Source organism: Merops nubicus, unplaced genomic scaffold (assembly GCF_000691845.1).
Source record: "Merops nubicus isolate BGI_N331 unplaced genomic scaffold, ASM69184v1 scaffold11811, whole genome shotgun sequence".
In the NCBI taxonomy this organism is placed as follows: Eukaryota; Metazoa; Chordata; class Aves; order Coraciiformes; family Meropidae; genus Merops; species Merops nubicus.
The window spans coordinates 2,110-18,919 of NW_008589155.1; the positions used below are offsets into that span (position 1 = coordinate 2,110).

The following is a 16,810-nucleotide window of genomic DNA, read 5'->3' on the forward strand; positions in this document are numbered from 1 at the left end:
CCTAAGTCAAGGCTGCCAACATGCTGCTTGCTCTGCATATTGTATTAAAACCCAAAACCTATTAAACTCTTGTCCCTCTGGAGTGATGGGCACTGATTGAGGAAAGTATCTTGAAGGTGGAGAAGAATGGGATGTGAGTGCTCTCACTGAGAGCAGTACAGGGAATGAAAACATTTTAGCAGAAGCTTTAAATTCCCACTGCTTTTGTCATCTCTATAGCCTTTTTATTGGCAGAGGAGATCTGTGCCTGCATTAATTGGGCTTTTTTGGGTGGGCTTTTCCTGCGTTGGATGTACATCTTTCTCTTACCTCGACAAACACTAAGAGATGCTAACCCCAAGTTAATACTATGTAATTTTTGTGGTGTTATTAGCTAAGTGTTTTTTTTTTTGTGGCATGAGACCACCTTCCAAATGATAATGTAATTACCATCCCCACGGTGGAGTGTTTGCATCCCCAGCCTGGAATTGAAGCTCTGAGTTAGCAGAAGATAACCCAAGCTCTCTGAAGAGATAGTTGGTGAACCTGTGGTCTGTGAGATTGCTTGCTCTTTGTGATGCTCATTGCCACTGCTGTTTCTTGGAGCTAGTCAGGCTGGAAAGGGTGAGGGAGAGGAGCGAAGTGTTGTGATTTCCTAGTATTTACCTTGCATATGTGACTTTCGTTGAAAGTTAAAGATAGAACAAGTATTTCTTTGTTTTATATTTTCAGCCTTCAGTTTTGTGAGCTCTGTTCTGAAAAGCAGATGTTTTTCTCTTTGTGTAATGCAAGTGCATAGGTCTGCACAGAGCAGAACACTTTCAGAGGAGACTGTGCTTCACATTGGTCTGCTACCCATTAGTCTTAGTTTGTGTCATTCTGATGTTGCTTGTTAAGATCTTATTGGGTCTTTCTTCTGATTGGTGTGTAAAAGCTTGTATAAAAATCTCTGAAAACTTGCTAGGTGTTTAGAATAGGTTCTGCACTGTTAACCAGAAGGTTTTCTGACTTCAAAAGGCTTGACTAGTGTAATGCACTCCTAATAACCTACCTGTTATTGTCCTTTACCTGGGGAGGGAGATGGAGGATGGTGGGAGAATGTCATAAAAACTGTTTCAGACTACCAATGAGAATCCTATCTTTCAAAAAAAGAATCTGAGAGTAAGTTACCATTTGCTGTTTTCTGTTTCTTATCAGGTGCTAGTGGTGTAAAGCCATTGGATGGTGTGAAAATTCTTGATTTAACAAGGTTTGTGTTTGTCTGCCATTTGGAACAGTCTGTCTAGATGCAAATCTGATGGGGGAAACTAAGAAAATGTGTGGTTTTGGTTTTTTTTTTAAATATTACAGGGTGCTTGCAGGACCCTTTGCCACAATGAATTTAGGAGATCTAGGGGCTGAAGTTATCAAAGTGGAAAGACCAGGTAAGATTTTTAATTGTCTATTTCAGTTATAAGAAGAATGAGGGGTAGTTTAGCAAAGTGTTGTTTATGGATTTTAAGTAACAGTCCACTGAGAATGCAAGATTGAAAACTTGTGAAAATATTTAGAAAGGCAATACTATGTTTATTTGATGATAGTGTGTTTTTGGTGACTGTGTTTAGTATTGTGCAAAGAAATAATTAATTTTGTAGTTAAAATATTTTTGAGCCAGCAGTTTTCAAGTTACAGGAATATTTTATGTCCTCATACCACTTGTGGTGTGATAGAGAACTTGTTATTAGGTTTGCTTACACCTGTATGATCTGTTTGCTTTCAGCTTAACACTGTGCTCTGTGTATTTGTTTTGGATCACAAATATGTCTATATTTAGAAAAGAGGGTGAGAAGGTTGAAAGTTTAAGGTCTGGTAACTTTTTGTGATTTGAATGTACAAAGCAGTACTGAGTCATCACTTTTTAAAGTGAATTATTCTGTCACTCAAAATGAAATTGATTTTGTTGGAGCTGTTTGGACTTTGCTTAGATCTAAAATTGGGCTTGTGAATGCTTAGGTGTGTGGTGTTTTGTTTTTTATTCCTGTAATCTGGTGAGAGGGTTAAAACAGGCTTTTGAGTGTATTGTTTGACATCAAAAATTAGGCAAACATAAAAATCCTTCCAGCAATTAGTTAAGAATTATGGGAAAGGTATTTTTTTTTTTTCCTATTTGGGAATTCAGAATCTTCATCTCAGTTCCCTCTGAGTCAGAACATCTCAGGTAATTTTAAATAACATATTTTACTGCTCAGGGTTAGCATATGGATGAAATGGCAGACACTTTAATTTATGAAACAAACTCCACCTTCTGTTTTCATCTTTATTGTTACAAGGAAGAAAGGTAACATGAACATTTAAAGTACGTTTGCTAGCACTGCTTTTGTGTACTGTTATGCAGATAGATTTGGGCTGGCAAGCATTTTGTTTGGTAAAGCATAAGGGGACTTGGCATATTATACCAGCTTTGCCCTGAGGATAATTTTAACATTCCAATACAGCTTCAGGCCATTAATTAAAATGTACCTTGTCAGAGAAATCTTCCTTTGGAGTTGTGGAAAGTGAACAGAGGTTTTCTGCATAAGGTAGCTGTATCTATAAAGTCCAGGATCTGATATTCCTGTATAGATGGCGATTGGAATTCCTTAGAATTCCTTGGAAAAGGGAGATTTCTGAATTTGCATGAAAATCTTCATGCTAGTGCTGGAGGTGTCTGAGTTCAACAGGCTTCAGCTTTGTGTTTTCACATGGAGAAGCTTTAGCTTCTTCTGAATTTAACTGGACTCTGGCTAATTAGCTTTGTAAATAGAATTTATTTTGTTTGTGTATTTTAGATTAGCACAGTGGCTTTCTTTTCCCACTCAGCACGTGCTGCTTATTCGAGAAGTTGAGGCTTGGGTAATGGTAAAAATGCTCCGTTTTTATGGAATAGGTACACTTCTTAGCTTGTCAGACTGGACAAGAGGAGTAACAAGTTGCACAACATTCAGTTCTTTTTTTTAGAAGTATTCCCTGCATTTGGCTTTCAGTTTTATGCACCATTGCATGTTTGAGGCAGGTAATTATGCCTTAGCAGCTGCACATGATGTCATTTGCTTTTTTGTTTCATTTTCCATGTTTGAAGTTTCTCTCTTTTGGTATTACTAGTTTTGAAATGAGCTGGTGAAGAGAACTACACACTCCTCAGGATACTAAACCAGTACTAAACCATAGCACATTCCCTACGTTTTATTATTAATAGTGAATATTGGATGTTTGAATATCTAACAAAATATTGAATGTCTAACAGGAGTTTTGTCATAACATCTTTGCTCACTGTTGTTTCAAATGGCACTGTCACTTTTGTGACAGGGCAGTAGCTGCATCAAATTTGTGCTCTCAGGGGAGTCTGACAGTGGAATGATTCCAGGTATCCAGGTAGTAGGAATGGGGCAATGTCAGGGATAAAGTAGGAAGTAATGGTTTTGGATATTTGCATTCTAGCGCTCTTAAAGTTTTGGTTTCTGGTTGAAGAAGGGAAGCTGGAGAACTCTGAATTTCAAAGATTTTAGGATGTGACTGATTGTCTCTCTGTCAGAGGGTGCCTGCTTTCGCCTGTTAATCCATAAGGGATAGTAGCCACACTGGTGTCCTCCATGGAAAGTATTACTCAATTATTTTGTTTTGAATGGCTTGAGCTGGGAATGTACAGAAGAGAGATTTTTCACTATTTTTTCCTCAGGCTTCCCTATTGAACCAAAATAATTCTTTAGATAAAGAGTACAAAAGTTGATAAGCAATTTATGTTTGTATAACTTCTACCAGAGTTGATCTTCAATAGCTGTAGACTGTTACCATAACGTGTAGCATAATTATGACAGTGGCTGTGTTGTGTAAGACCAAAGGTCTTTCAGCTTTTTTCTGTATCTGTGCTACTATCCAAGAGTCTTCAGTGTTGCCTCACTGAGGAAAGTTTTTACTCATGTGAAGTTAAGTAGATCAAGTCTAGATATTGAAATAGATGTAGGAATATGCATACTTGCTAGCACCCGGGATGGTGATTATATCTGAGTTTAATTTTAGCTTTAATTCTGATTAAAATAAATTGCCAGCCTTAGTTTTAATTCTAATTAAAATTGCCAGTTGTCTTGACATTTAAGAAAGGCTTTAAATTGGAAACTAAGCTTAAATGATACAGTGACATCAGTGTCTGCAGCAGCTTTAAAGCCATCTTGCCTTTCTGTAGGGCAGGAGTGTTTCTGGAAGGGCTGGAGGTGGGGGATTGCACCAGCTGTAGCATGTGCTTCTTTTTGTTCTGCAGTGTGCAGCTTAAGGAGCTGTTGCTGCTCAGTGGCATCTTGGCATTGGGTCCAGAGTGTTTTGGGAACAGCTTATTGACCATGTGTAGGATGTGATTTGGTGCAGGGCAAGAGCTTCTGCTAAATTATTCCAGATTGCCTAAAAGAATGGTATTGTAGCTGTGCTTTAAGTTAAAACAAAAAAAACCCAAAACACCAAAACCTCATCTCCTACCTCAAAAAGGCAACCCACAAAGAAAAATGGCTGTAAAACCTGCAGATACTTTGTTGTGACTGTATATTAGTATTTTAAAGCCTAAAAGTAATCCTAGCACTAGAAAACACTGTTCTTCTTGGACAACTATGAAAATGTGATGGCATTTCTTTCAGGAGCTGGTGATGATACACGAGCCTGGGGTCCACCTTTTGTTGGAACAGAAAGTGTTTATTTTCTCAGTGTCAACAGAAATAAAAAGGTAAAGGGAGCATGAGCCTCATGTTTTCTGTAATTACAATGAAAGATGTAACACAGCTTTGTTTGATTCTTAACATATATAATGGGCATTAGTTACATTTGCCTTAAGTTGTGCTGAATGTATTTCAGGAGAAAAACAGTTCTTTTGGATCAAGTCTGTAAACCTCTGGTACACTGCTGTGGTCAGCTGAGGCAAATTCAGAAAGCAAGAGTGGTTATGCCAGGCCTCAGGTGCTGGGGCAAGTGGCATGAAAATGAAGCCTGCTGAAAGTAAGGGTGGTTTATTTGAAGGATCATTTTTTTTCAGGTGCATCAGCTCAGCTGATCTGCATCAGCTCCACCCACCAGCTGGCATTGTACCACACTTAAGTTGGCTAAAGGTAGCTTGTGAAGCTTCAGGATTAAGATGGGGTTTCATGAGATGCCTGAGCTGTTTAATGGCACGTTGCCATTGAGACAAATTTTTTCAGTGTCCCCACGTGTACTTGCAGTGGTGGGTTCTGTGAAAACATGCTGTAAACAGCCTGTGGTGCAGCTCCCAGCTGCACGTCTGTTGGACTTATTTTGGTGCTTGACTGATCCGTTGGTGAGAGAATTCAGCTTTTTACCAACAGAATTTGTTTCTTTTTGCAGGGGGAGGTGGAGTGTGTGTTTAAAATTCACTTGTTTGATGTAGCTGTAGGGTGAAACTTGACTTCTGGTTATGTATAGGAGAGGCTGATAATCATCATAAGGGCTTTCACATTAATTAGTGTTGTATTTTTTTATCCCTAGAGTATAGCTATCAACATGAAGGATGCAAAAGGAGCAAAGCTGATCAGAGAGGTAGGTTTTGAGAGCATGCAAACTGCCTAATTTGTATTGTTTTGATCATGAGTAATAAAGAAAAGTCTGCATTCCAACTAACAATAGTATAATTAAAGGAAAAATGCATGTGTAGTTTATTTGTTAAATTACAGTATATAGCCTTTGTACTGTGTGCTTTTGGATGCAATGCTCAGTGTAATTTCTAGTGGTTTTTGATAAAATCACAAGAAAATGTCATCAAAAGCTTCAAATAAAGTATTGTGAGGAAAAGGTCTAAGAGCTTTGTGCTTTCCTTTTACTGTTGCTGGATTTGATCTTGCTGTACTGTTTCATTAGCGAGGTTCAAGCTGGACTGAGCTGATGAGGGCAGTGAACAGTGCACAAAGAGGAGGTACTGGCCTCCAGTATTTGCAGGTTTTTGAATGTTATGGTGTCTTCATGACTTCAGCTACTGTGCATCTTTCTGAGAAATAGTCCTGTAGGTCAAACTTAGTGTGTTTTTTTTTCTTTAATATTTCAGTTGAGAATGTAAGGGTCTTTTAAGGGTGATGCATTTTTCCATTGGAAAATAAGAGGATCACATCTCGCGTTCTCTGAGACTTATACTTCATCATCCCTCTTTTATTTATTGAGAAATAAGACCTGTGCTGTGTTTTTAGTTCTAGAGTACTAGCACATCTAAGAAGGTAAGCTGGCTCCTATTGCTGTTTGTTTCAATATCAGTTCCAGCCACTTTTTAACAGGGACACTTGGTGTCCTGCAGTAAGTGGAATTTGTCTGGTAGTTTTTGTTTGGAACATTGTGTGAAATGGAGTAAGTTGTCTGATGCTTTTGGCCTTTCTGCTTCCCTGTCAACTGTGTAAAAGACACTTCATATGGGAAATCTTTAGAGTTTGTAAGCCAAGGATTTCACAGTGCCTAATCTCTTTGCAGAACAGAACCACTTATTGTTGATATGAAGCTGTATGTTTATCTTCTAAAGGTTTTGGGAACAGACAGTGTCATTTGGAATTCTGCAACGTATCACGTGTTTCTGGATAAAGTATTCCTGTTCTCAGCAGGGGCTATGAAAGTTGTTCCTATGTCATAGGAATACTAACTTATTTGGCTTTTAAAAATGGTGAAAGAAAAACTGTTAAATATCCATTGATTCCATATGTGTAGGCTGAACCTGTTGGAAGAGTTAAAGGCAGCTGGGCTGGTGAGTCAGGAGGAGCTGGAGGAAAGATTCTGCATAAGCTTCTCATGTGACTGCTGCTGTCTGTGGTTAGAATGTTCCCCTTTTCTCACCTTCACATTTATGCAGGAAGATTACTGCTTGATAATGGGTAACTTTCTGCCTGCACTATGGAGAACTTTTTTTGTGATCTGTGGAGTTGAGTGCCTGGTGACTTAGGACTTTGCCATGTAACCTTTGTGCTTGAGGCTCGGGTGCATGGTTGAGTTCAAATTTCCTGTAATTTTTAAATCAAAGTAGTAACTTTTCTTCTCCCTCATTTGTCATGCAAGAGCAGCATCCTCTCTCAGCTCAGTGCTGGCCTTCTCACCCTTTTTCTACTGGTAAGAGATCTCTTGTACCACTGTCATGTGGAGCTATCGTGAAGCTGAAGACAGGATAGTTGGCAGTAAGAGTACTTGGCAGGAGACATTTGTCTGTAGCTTTAACAGCTAAGCACCATTGTGGACTGAAGTGATGAGGCATTATTGAATGTGACTCTGCATGTGGAGTTGTTCATCATTCTGCTTGCTTTAGACAGTTTTTAGAAGCACTTGATGCAGGAATCTTGACATCCCATTATTGTGTCAAAAAATGGAACAAGAATATAACTTCTTAAGTGGGGAGTTTTGTTGAGAATATGTAAAGGGAAGCTGTCTATAATGGGCTCTTGTTTTCAGTTGTCTCCTGGAAACATCAGGGCAGATGTGTGTAGAGTTGAGTTTTGTTCAGCAGTGTATCTGTTGCTATGAAAAGTAGTGCTCATTTCTGTAGAATTATTGATGGCAAGAAGAAATTCAAGTTTGTCACCCTGGTTACTTGTGCATAATATGAATTGTGTTTTGAAACTAAGCCCACAAAGAACTGGATCTTCTCAAACCTTCTTGTGCCAAATACTTATTTAATAACTTTTATGAAGTTGTTCTGTTCACTTCTGTGGAATCCTGAGCTAACAAACCAGCCACTTGTCCGCATGGAAACCCAGCAATAAATGTTAATCTGGAGACTGTTTCTCGTGTTACTATAGTCCTAGGGGTTCTTGACATACCCACTGGGGGGAAAACAAAAATTAAAATCCACCTTTACTGTATGCTGAGCTTAGTTTCTGTAAATATTGTCTTTTCTGTGCATCCAATTAAAGCATTCAGAATTTGGTGCCCTCTTGTCTGCATAGGTTATATGAATGGTTATATGTTAATCTTGAACTTCAGTAGATTTTTGGAGTAGGTCATTCATGTAAATGATGGAAAACCAGTTGTGTTGCAGAGCTTGAGAGCACTATTCTGACTGAGGTGACTTTAAGATGCTCATTTTAACCCAGTAAAATTTTTGGGCTCCCTATTTTTCTTCATACAGGAGGAAAAATATGTTCTCTGTTTCAGTAATTGTAAGTGATGATTTTAAAATGAAAACCAGTTTATATTATTTCTAAGGTAGAGAAAGCATGGAAGATAAAGATCTGCTATTCCTCTCCCCTTTTTTGCCAGCTAAGTGCTGGTATAAATGTGGTGATTGTTCTGTAAACTATCATCAAGTCTTGGGAAATTGATGTGATACTGATAACATGCTAGTTTTGCCTAATTGCTTTAGGATTTTGACAGACTTCTTCCCAGGTACACAGCATCTCTAATATGCAGCTTCCAGAGATGCACAGTCTAGCAGGCTAAAAATATCTCTCTAGGTTTGTAAAGTTTTTTTTTTTGTCAGAAAGACTGGAGCCATTTTTATTAGTGAGACTTTTGAAATAAACTACATGAGTAATTTATTGAACTTTTGAAAGCTCATTAACAAATCTTACCCTTTTCTTTTCTAAAGCTTGCAGCAGTGTCTGATGTTTTTGTGGAAAACTACGTCCCTGGGAAACTGGCTGAAATGGGTCTAGGTTATGAAGACATTAAAAAGATTGCTCCTCACATAGTGTACTGTTCACTAACAGGTATTTTAATTTTAATTACTTGTGTTCATTATTTCCCTTACTCCAGTCAACTTGTTATAAAAGTCAAGTGGCTCTATAGAAATATATTGCTTTGTCTGTTAAACTAAGCTGAAAGACTTAAGTGAGTTTGTTGAGTTCAAAACAAGATATAGAGAAATTGGGAGGCAGCAACCATGTTAACAGCTTATAGATTGTTCTACTGTGGCATTCTCATGCCAGCCTGGCATGTTCCTATTGACTTCAGAGGAGCCAGGATTGCCTGAGTTTCTTGGGCTTTGCTTTGAACTAGGCAAAAGTTCAGTTGTTTGGAATTTTGACAGTTTTACTGCACCAGTTTACATATAATGTATATTTCCATATATGGTAATCTCAGTATTTTTTTTTTTTAGTGCCCTGAAGCATCTTTATCTTCAGAATGGTGTAGTTATATGTTCATGGAAGGTTCATGTTAGTTTGCTACAGTCCTTTGCCTGGTAATTGAAATGGTAGAAGAGTTGTAAGTACACTATAAATGCTGGGAAGAATGAAAAGAAAATAGACAGATGAATATCAGAACTGCATACAACTGAAAATAACTGAAAAGTCTGAGAAGTTTTTAAAACAAAAACAAAAATCCAAACCAAAAACCACCCCAAAAGACCTTGCTCAAGCACTAAAATTAAAGGATCTGTGCATGTAAAGGCTACTGTTAAAATACAAATAAACTAAAACACAGAAGCAACAGGTGTTTTTAGACTGGTTTGAAAATATTCGTTACAAGCCTATTATGCCTCTGAATTTCTGAAGAATAAATGGCTTTATCTTCTTAGTTACTGGGTATTGATGTTGTTTAATATGAACCACATAGGTTTTTTGTCTGTTGTGATGTATTTATCATGTTTGTGTGGCAAATGTCTGAAGACATCAAAAGCAGAAAGCCAATTATATTCAGGGCTTGATGAGAATCTTTTTAAATCCATTTTCAGGTTGGTCAGTGACTAGTTACCACAATGTGTTTTTCATGTTGTGCATGTCATCTCACATCTGGAATTTGAGTGGTCTTTGCATTTTGTTTAGTTGCTGCAGCCATACAGCAACTAAAAGAATTAAAAGAATAAAAATTATATCCAAGCTACAATTTATGTGAAGTAGCTTGGCCTTTGATTTCATAAATCTGTTTTTTCCTTCACACTACACGTCAGCTTTTGAGTGCTTCTCTATTTTTATTTATAATAGACAAAAAAACCTTTAAGTGTGTGCCTAAGGAAAGCTACTACTGAATTTCACAGAAGCATAGAATTGTTTAGGTGAAAAGGACCTCTTGGGACCATCTAGTCTATTGCCCCTGCTCAAGTAGGGGCAGCTACTGTGTCCAGCTGGGTTTTGGGTATTCCCACAACCTGTTCCAGTGCCTGATCACCCTCACAGTAAAAAGGTTTTCTCACCTTCAGGAAAATCTGCCCATGGCTTCTTGTCCTGTCAGGGAGTGCTACTGAGAAGGGTCTTGCTTCCTCTTGCTCATTGCCTCCCACTGGCTATTTCTGCACATTGCTGATATCTGAGTGTCCTCTTGTTTAGGCTGGGGAGTCTCATCAGTCTTGTCCTAGTGTGTATCAGATGCTCCAGTCTTTCAATCACCTCTGTGCTCCTTGGCTTTCTTGACCATACACTTGCATGATGTATCAGTAGCTCAGTACACATGTGTACACTGTGACACATAGTTTACAATGTTATATATAATGAAAAGCACAAACATTAAAAAATACATAAGTACCTAACTGTGGTCTTCTGAGGTTGAAGGTGTTTGGGAGGTGAGAGCTGAGTGATGTTTGTCACACACCCATAAAACAATTTGGGTTCTTAAATTATGGTTGCTTAAGTCTTAGACATCCAAGAGGTGACAAGGAATGTGTAAGGATGATGCACCCTCTAGGAATGAAGTCATAAAATCTCTAAAAATCCTTAAAAGACAGAAGAAATCAGTTGTCAAGGCAGGAAATGGCAAAGTCTCAGTCTAAGCAAGAAGAATCAACTGGACTAGGATCAAATGAGAAATCTGTCAGAGGGCATGATGGCAAAGCTTTGGGAGTAACTTTCTTTTTTTGCACAATCAGGCAGAAATGTGTTTTAAGAAAATTCCTGATTGACTTCTAAAAATCTATGGCCTGAATCTAAATATTACAGTTCAAGACCATTTTGATTGTACTGCATTCGAATACATTTTTTGCAAAAAGGAATGGGAAGAGACTAGAAGAGGTTTGGTGTAGTAAAGCTTTTAGTTTAAAAAAAAAAAAAATCAGTGAAGAGGAGATCAAATTGTTCAAGTATTGCTGATAAATTACTTAGGTTAGCAGCTCAGATGAAAACATGAATGCCTGGGCAAACAGCTAAAGGGCTTGGTAAAAACCACTAAAACATCTTTATAGTAGCTAACTTTTGTACATGACTGTTATGGGGAAGGAAAAGGGAGTTTTTGTACTTGAGCCATCTTCTGCAAGGGATCAATTTGAGACACTTAATCTGAATATCCAGTATAAAAGACTTTTAGAACAAATGGGTAAGTTATTTTTTATAAATCATCTTGAGCAGTATATTCAAGCAAGGTGAAATTCTGGTCTGATCCTGTGTTGTTATTAAGCTGTCATAAATTTGCCAGTGAAAACACATTAAAAAGTAACTGAATGTGTCAAATTGTTCATGTAAACGGGAATTGATTTTCCTTTTCCAAAGCAAACAGTGGCTTACCAGTTGTTACTCTTTGGAGGCATGGTGCTTTCACTTCAAGGCTGTTATTTGTGACAAGATTTGTGTGAAAATAAGGGTTCTTCAAACCTCAGAGTCACTGATTGCCAGCACTAACTGATAGCCTTTCCTTCTTAAGGACTCACTTTCTAGAACCTTCTTATCCCAGTCACTGGCTGGTTTAGCACCTGCTGGCTGCATTTTGTGTTTGTGGTTAGAGTGATAGTAGCTGTTACACAGTTATGGATCAGGTTGTTTCCATGTCCCTGAAGTGGTTCAGATGCTGAATGAGTGCACTCTGTGATACTGCTCTTGTGTCATGTTACATAGGAATTTCTCTTTTGTGGTGTTTGATGTTGAGCCAGATGGGTCTGTGCTGTCTTTGGAATAGGTTGCATTGATGGTGTGGTTGTGAGTGGTTCATATGTGCCATCTGTAATATAACAACACCTCTATGTATTGCATTAAATTTTTCTCCTTCTGGATGGTAGGTAAAATACCATAAAGTTGTCATCAGCTTCCTTTTCATTTATGTCCTTTGGCATCCTTGCCTTAAATGCCAGTATCACCATGAAATCTAGTCTAATCCCAATTCCAGTACTGTATGGCTCTTCCTAGCCTCCCTTTCTCCTTGTATCTGGTGGCCCTCAGACTAGTATTTCTGGTCTTCTCAGCCTCCCACCTACACAATGCCTTTGTGCTCTCTTACAGTTCTTTTTGTTAGATCTGCGTTCCTTCCACCTTGGTCTGTACCCTTGCCCTGCCCTTTCCTAGCCATGCTTGCCCAGCTCAGCCAGTTCAGATTGTTCACCTCTCCAGTTCCATTCCTCACAAGACATCAGTTTCCCTTACCTGCCTCGGCTTCAGGCTCACATTTTCCTACCAGCTTCCTTTTCCAGCTAATTGTGTTCTCCCATCCTTCAGAACCTTGTTTCTAACCTTCATTATTTTTTCTGTTTTTCCTGTTCTAGATTGCAGTGCTAGTAGGAATTGAGCAGAGGGGATATCCTCCTCCTATGCTTGATTTTTGTGAGTTATCCGTATATACAGTACATATGAACAGTAAATATAAATAAAAACTGGGCTAGAACATGCTCAGTTTGTCTGTGTAGATCAATCTTTGGAGATTTCAGCTTCAAAGCCTTACGTCTTTGCTTTGAGAGTGTGCATTTCCCAGCCCCTGTGATACCTTAAAGCTGGACTTGAGGATTTTTCTAGTGGAAATAAAACCCAACAGCATAAACGAAAAAACATAGCAATGATAAAAGTCTGCTGTTCTTTCAAGTCTTCACTCTAAAGAGCAGAAATTCTTGGGGTTTTAACCAAACACTGTTTGGTTTTTTTTTTTTCACTAATGTAGCAAAACAAACCTGCTTCCCTCCCTGGTTTTGTCCTTAAGAAGAACAGAAACATTCTATGAGAAATTCTGAAAGCATTCAAAATTCTCATCCTTATTCAGCTTAAAGATTGAGATTGGACTTTGTTAGAGAAAATGCTTTTTGTTAACAGAACACATAGAAATGGCTGGCTCAGCTTAATAGGCACATCTTGTAGCAGAATGTGAAATCTGGAAGACGTGCTCCGTGGAAGTCAGAAGATGTGCTACTTAAACTTATCCATAAGGGACCAATTTTTCTTAAATACAGGAATAATGTTTGTATGGAATAGCCTCTTTCTAAATTTTGGACTGTTTCAATTTGTTAGTGATAATAAAATGAAATAGAGTGTAATTTTTCAGAAGGTCCAGGGTCGTGTGTAGGTGAAGAGTTTAGAGGTAGGTAAGCCAGATGCTGTCTCCATTAGGGCATTTTGGAAGTCGTGATTAGCAAAGTGAGTTTCTCATCCAAACATCTCTGATTGAATGGATCCAGCCCTGCAGCAGCTCTTGCAGGGTTTTAAGGATTTCTGGGACATTTCCCAACCTTCCTGCTGCTGGGAGTGCTCTAAAGCTCCACATGCTGTTCTCACTCACAAGTTGGCTTTGCTGGCGAGAATAATCTCAGAACTCGTTTCAGTATAATCTCTTTTGACAGTTCTGTGGTTGAGATTGGCTGAAGGTTTTTTCGAATTGGCTGGTGAGAGTAAATCACGTACAGGTCACAGGGGAGTGACCAGTTGTTGCTATTGGTATGGTCGGTCTAGTGCTTCAACTCAGAAAGTCACAGTTGGTTTCTGAACAGGAGGGGGCACTGTTTAAAAGGACAACATTGTTTTCGAATCCAAGCATTTTTTTTCCTTAAAGCCTCTGAAGGCAATATGTTTTGAAAGAATTTTGTAAGTTTGTTTTTGAATGATCAAAGCTAGTCTTCTCAGGTTCTCTGCCACATCCCCTTGCTCTGCTAATTTGAGTGAATTGTGCTTCCAATTTCTATACAAAAGTTTTGCCCAAGATAGTGTTCCTCATTTTTTGTTTTTTGTCCTCCATTTCTTCCTTTTCTAAGTAGTAATTCTTGGCATCATATGCAGGTTGCTTTGTATGTTGCTTGTGGTATTACCAAATCTTGTTTCAATATTTTTTGTCATTTCATTTCTTAAAATAGGAATGTGATGCTTAGTTTTCTGCCTTTTAAATTTTACTCCTGCAAAGACTTTTTGGTGTATTTATGCATGAAAGAAACGAAATATGTAATGATAGTTAGAGAAAATGCTAGAAGTATTCTTAGTTCAACCAAAAGAAACTACAAAGGTAAGATTTTTAGGATTGGTATTTTTATTAACTTTGTTATTGTAACAGAATACATTTCTTGTGGATTTGCAGTCTTGATCTCAGAACTTAAGACTTAACTCTGAATTTACAAATACTTCATACTGAACTTAATTTGTTTAGCAAACAGTATTATTGTAGAAAGGCAAAAATTAAGTGGAAATAATGACAAAAGTATTACAGAAGTGTTGTCACCCGGGTTTCACATGGATCTGAATCTGGAATTGTTGTATAAGCAGCTTTTATTTAATATACATAAAGTTCTTAAGATCTATAAGCGATCACTTTTTTTGAAAAAAGTCAAACTTTTATTTCTTTTGAGTGATTCTGATAAATCTATGAGAAGAAAAATAGTTCTTCATCCTATCCAGGTGCATTAAAAGTGAATAATTACAATGAAGCAGCATTTGGTATTTCCCAGCCGCTCTTGTTTTGAGCTGATCACTTGGGGTGGTTTCTCATGAGGATATGTAGTGTTAGAATTCTGATGCATATCCTACTTTGCCTCTAGTATTTTCACAACAGGAAAGAGAAGCCAACACAGCATGTTTTGCTGGGCGAAGGCTAGCCAGAGTGTTCTTCAGATCCTCTAATTTGTGAACTGTGGGGAGATGTGGAATTGCCTTGGACTAGGTACAGTTTGTAGACTCTTACTAAATGGTTCTGGCCTATAAAATTACAGATAACTTGGAGTTTGTGCCCAGTCCTCATGGTGGTTTCTAGATGGTTATAGTCTGGATATAATTACCTGGTACAAACCTGCCAACAATGATAGTTCATACTTAAAAAAAAATGTATATTTCATAATATGATGTTGTTTGGCAGAACAATTTCTTCATATCATAAATTATTTAATAGCATTCAAGGAAAAAACTAAGCTGTGTTCAGAAGCTGTCTCAAGCAATGGTTGCAGCTGTCACTAAACTATAGAATTAGTCTTTATCATTAATCCACTCAAGTGATTAAAATTTATGTTAAAAATTTTTTTTTAATTATGAAAAGGTAGATGACCCTAAAAGTAGGTACAACAAATAGCTTGGGGAGGAAGGTGAAAAGCCTGCATAGCAAAATGTGTAGGCTGCAAATGGCTATAATGCAAGCAGGATGATGTGCAGAATGAAATGGAAATTAGGAGAACTTACTGAGTATTGAAGATTTAAAACAGTCTTAAAAAAATATTAAAAGCAGGAACCATTTGTAGAATGAGGTAATTAAGGAAGCTGGAAACTGCAAAAAGGAGCATTGGTATTTTGTTGCCAGTGTTCAGTAAAGGATGCTCATAGAGGAATTTTCAACAGATGCATTGTTTTCTAGCAATAGGAGATAATGCCCTGTCAGACTGATATATCAAAAGAAATGTTGTCAGGACAAACTGGGTGTTGTGCTTCCAGTAGTTCTTTATCTGGTTTAAGAACAAGGAGACGTGTCTGCAAAACTCAGCATGATGCCTCTCTTAAGTAAACACAAAAATCACAGGTTTGCAAGCCTTGAGATCACCTTGGGATAGACTTAAGTGCTGACAGTGATTGAAGCTTCTGCCTGAGCTTGATTTGATAAAAACAGAGCCTTCCAGCATTGGGAAAGAAAATCAATCCTCTCAAGTCTGTTAGTTTTTGCATAATGCACTTTGAAAGATGGAGGGATTAAAGACTTGATCTGTCTTTTTTTTTTTTTTTGATAACTTGAAGTTGTCTGAGTAGGCAGTTAAGAGAAATTAGTAATCAGGGTCTAGAGATAAAACAGTCTGAGAACAGTTTTTGAGGAGTTGAGTAACAGATTCTGGATTTGTGGAGACACAAATCATTATGGGAACCATGTAATTATCTGTCTATAACAAAGTAACAAACCTTGTGCTATATATTTTTTGACTGTGGTAAAGTTTTTGACTTGAGTACTGCTTTCATAGATAAACTAGGGAAGTACAAGAAATCATTAAAAACCTGGTTCAAGATTGATCAGAAACTCCATATAAAGAGTAACTGCTGGTACTTCATGATTGATGTGGAAGGCAATACCTCAGAACTGATGTTGCTGGATTATTTTTTCTCCCAAAATAGACAATGGAATAGAATGTGGATGAGCCCAAAACCCTCATGTGATCCTGAGATGCAGGGTGTCTGTTGGGGCTTTTAGCGCTGAGGGGCAGGATGAATTTAGAGCTGGTTTACAGGTAGAAGACAGGACTTTTTTCACAGCCCTTTACTTCTATTGAAAATGATTTCTGGAGGTGTGACTAACTTTCAGAAGAGTCTTGGAGGGCTGGCCTCAGCAATGCTGCTGCTTTTATTCATTCCCAAAGCCAGGGATTTAAAACCTTCCCAACAGTCCCTGTGTCAGCACAGCCCCGTGGGCAGTCATGTGGCAAAGTCCTCATGTAAAAGCTGCACTTCAATGGCCAGAGAGGCCCATAAAGCTGAAGGGAGTAAATTCATACAACAGGGTTAGAATTATGTTGATCAAATTGTTTACACAAATAAAAGAACAAGGGTAGAATTAAAGGTTGGAGCAAGTCCAGTGTACTGTGCTTAATCAGAAATAATAAAATCCTTTTAATACAGGGAACTTTGGGTTAGAGAAGAGCTCTCAGAAGATTTGGTGGTAGAGGTGGAGCATAGTCAAAGTTGAATGTGAGTTAATTATGTCATGTTGTTAGATGAAAGACTAATATTGCACTGGATTATATAAAGACAAAATATGACCTGAATGTCTGTTTCTCTTTCCC

At 37.9% G+C, this 16,810-nt stretch overlaps 1 protein-coding gene across 1 annotated transcript in view; it reads left to right on the forward strand.

Moving 5' to 3' along the window:
• Positions 1-1,193: 1,193 nt before the first annotated feature.
• Positions 1,194-16,810, forward strand: part of LOC103781775 (succinate--hydroxymethylglutarate CoA-transferase-like) — a gene marked incomplete at its 3' end in the record, with an annotated part of 53,966 nt that continues 38,349 nt past the window's right edge. Inside the window, exons 1-5 of the mRNA XM_008949497.1 lie at positions 1,194-1,228; positions 1,330-1,403; positions 4,620-4,705; positions 5,479-5,529; positions 8,543-8,663. Coding sequence (XP_008947745.1) covers positions 1,355-1,403; positions 4,620-4,705; positions 5,479-5,529; positions 8,543-8,663 — 307 coding nt within the window. The remainder of the gene's footprint in view (positions 1,229-1,329; positions 1,404-4,619; positions 4,706-5,478; positions 5,530-8,542; positions 8,664-16,810) is intronic.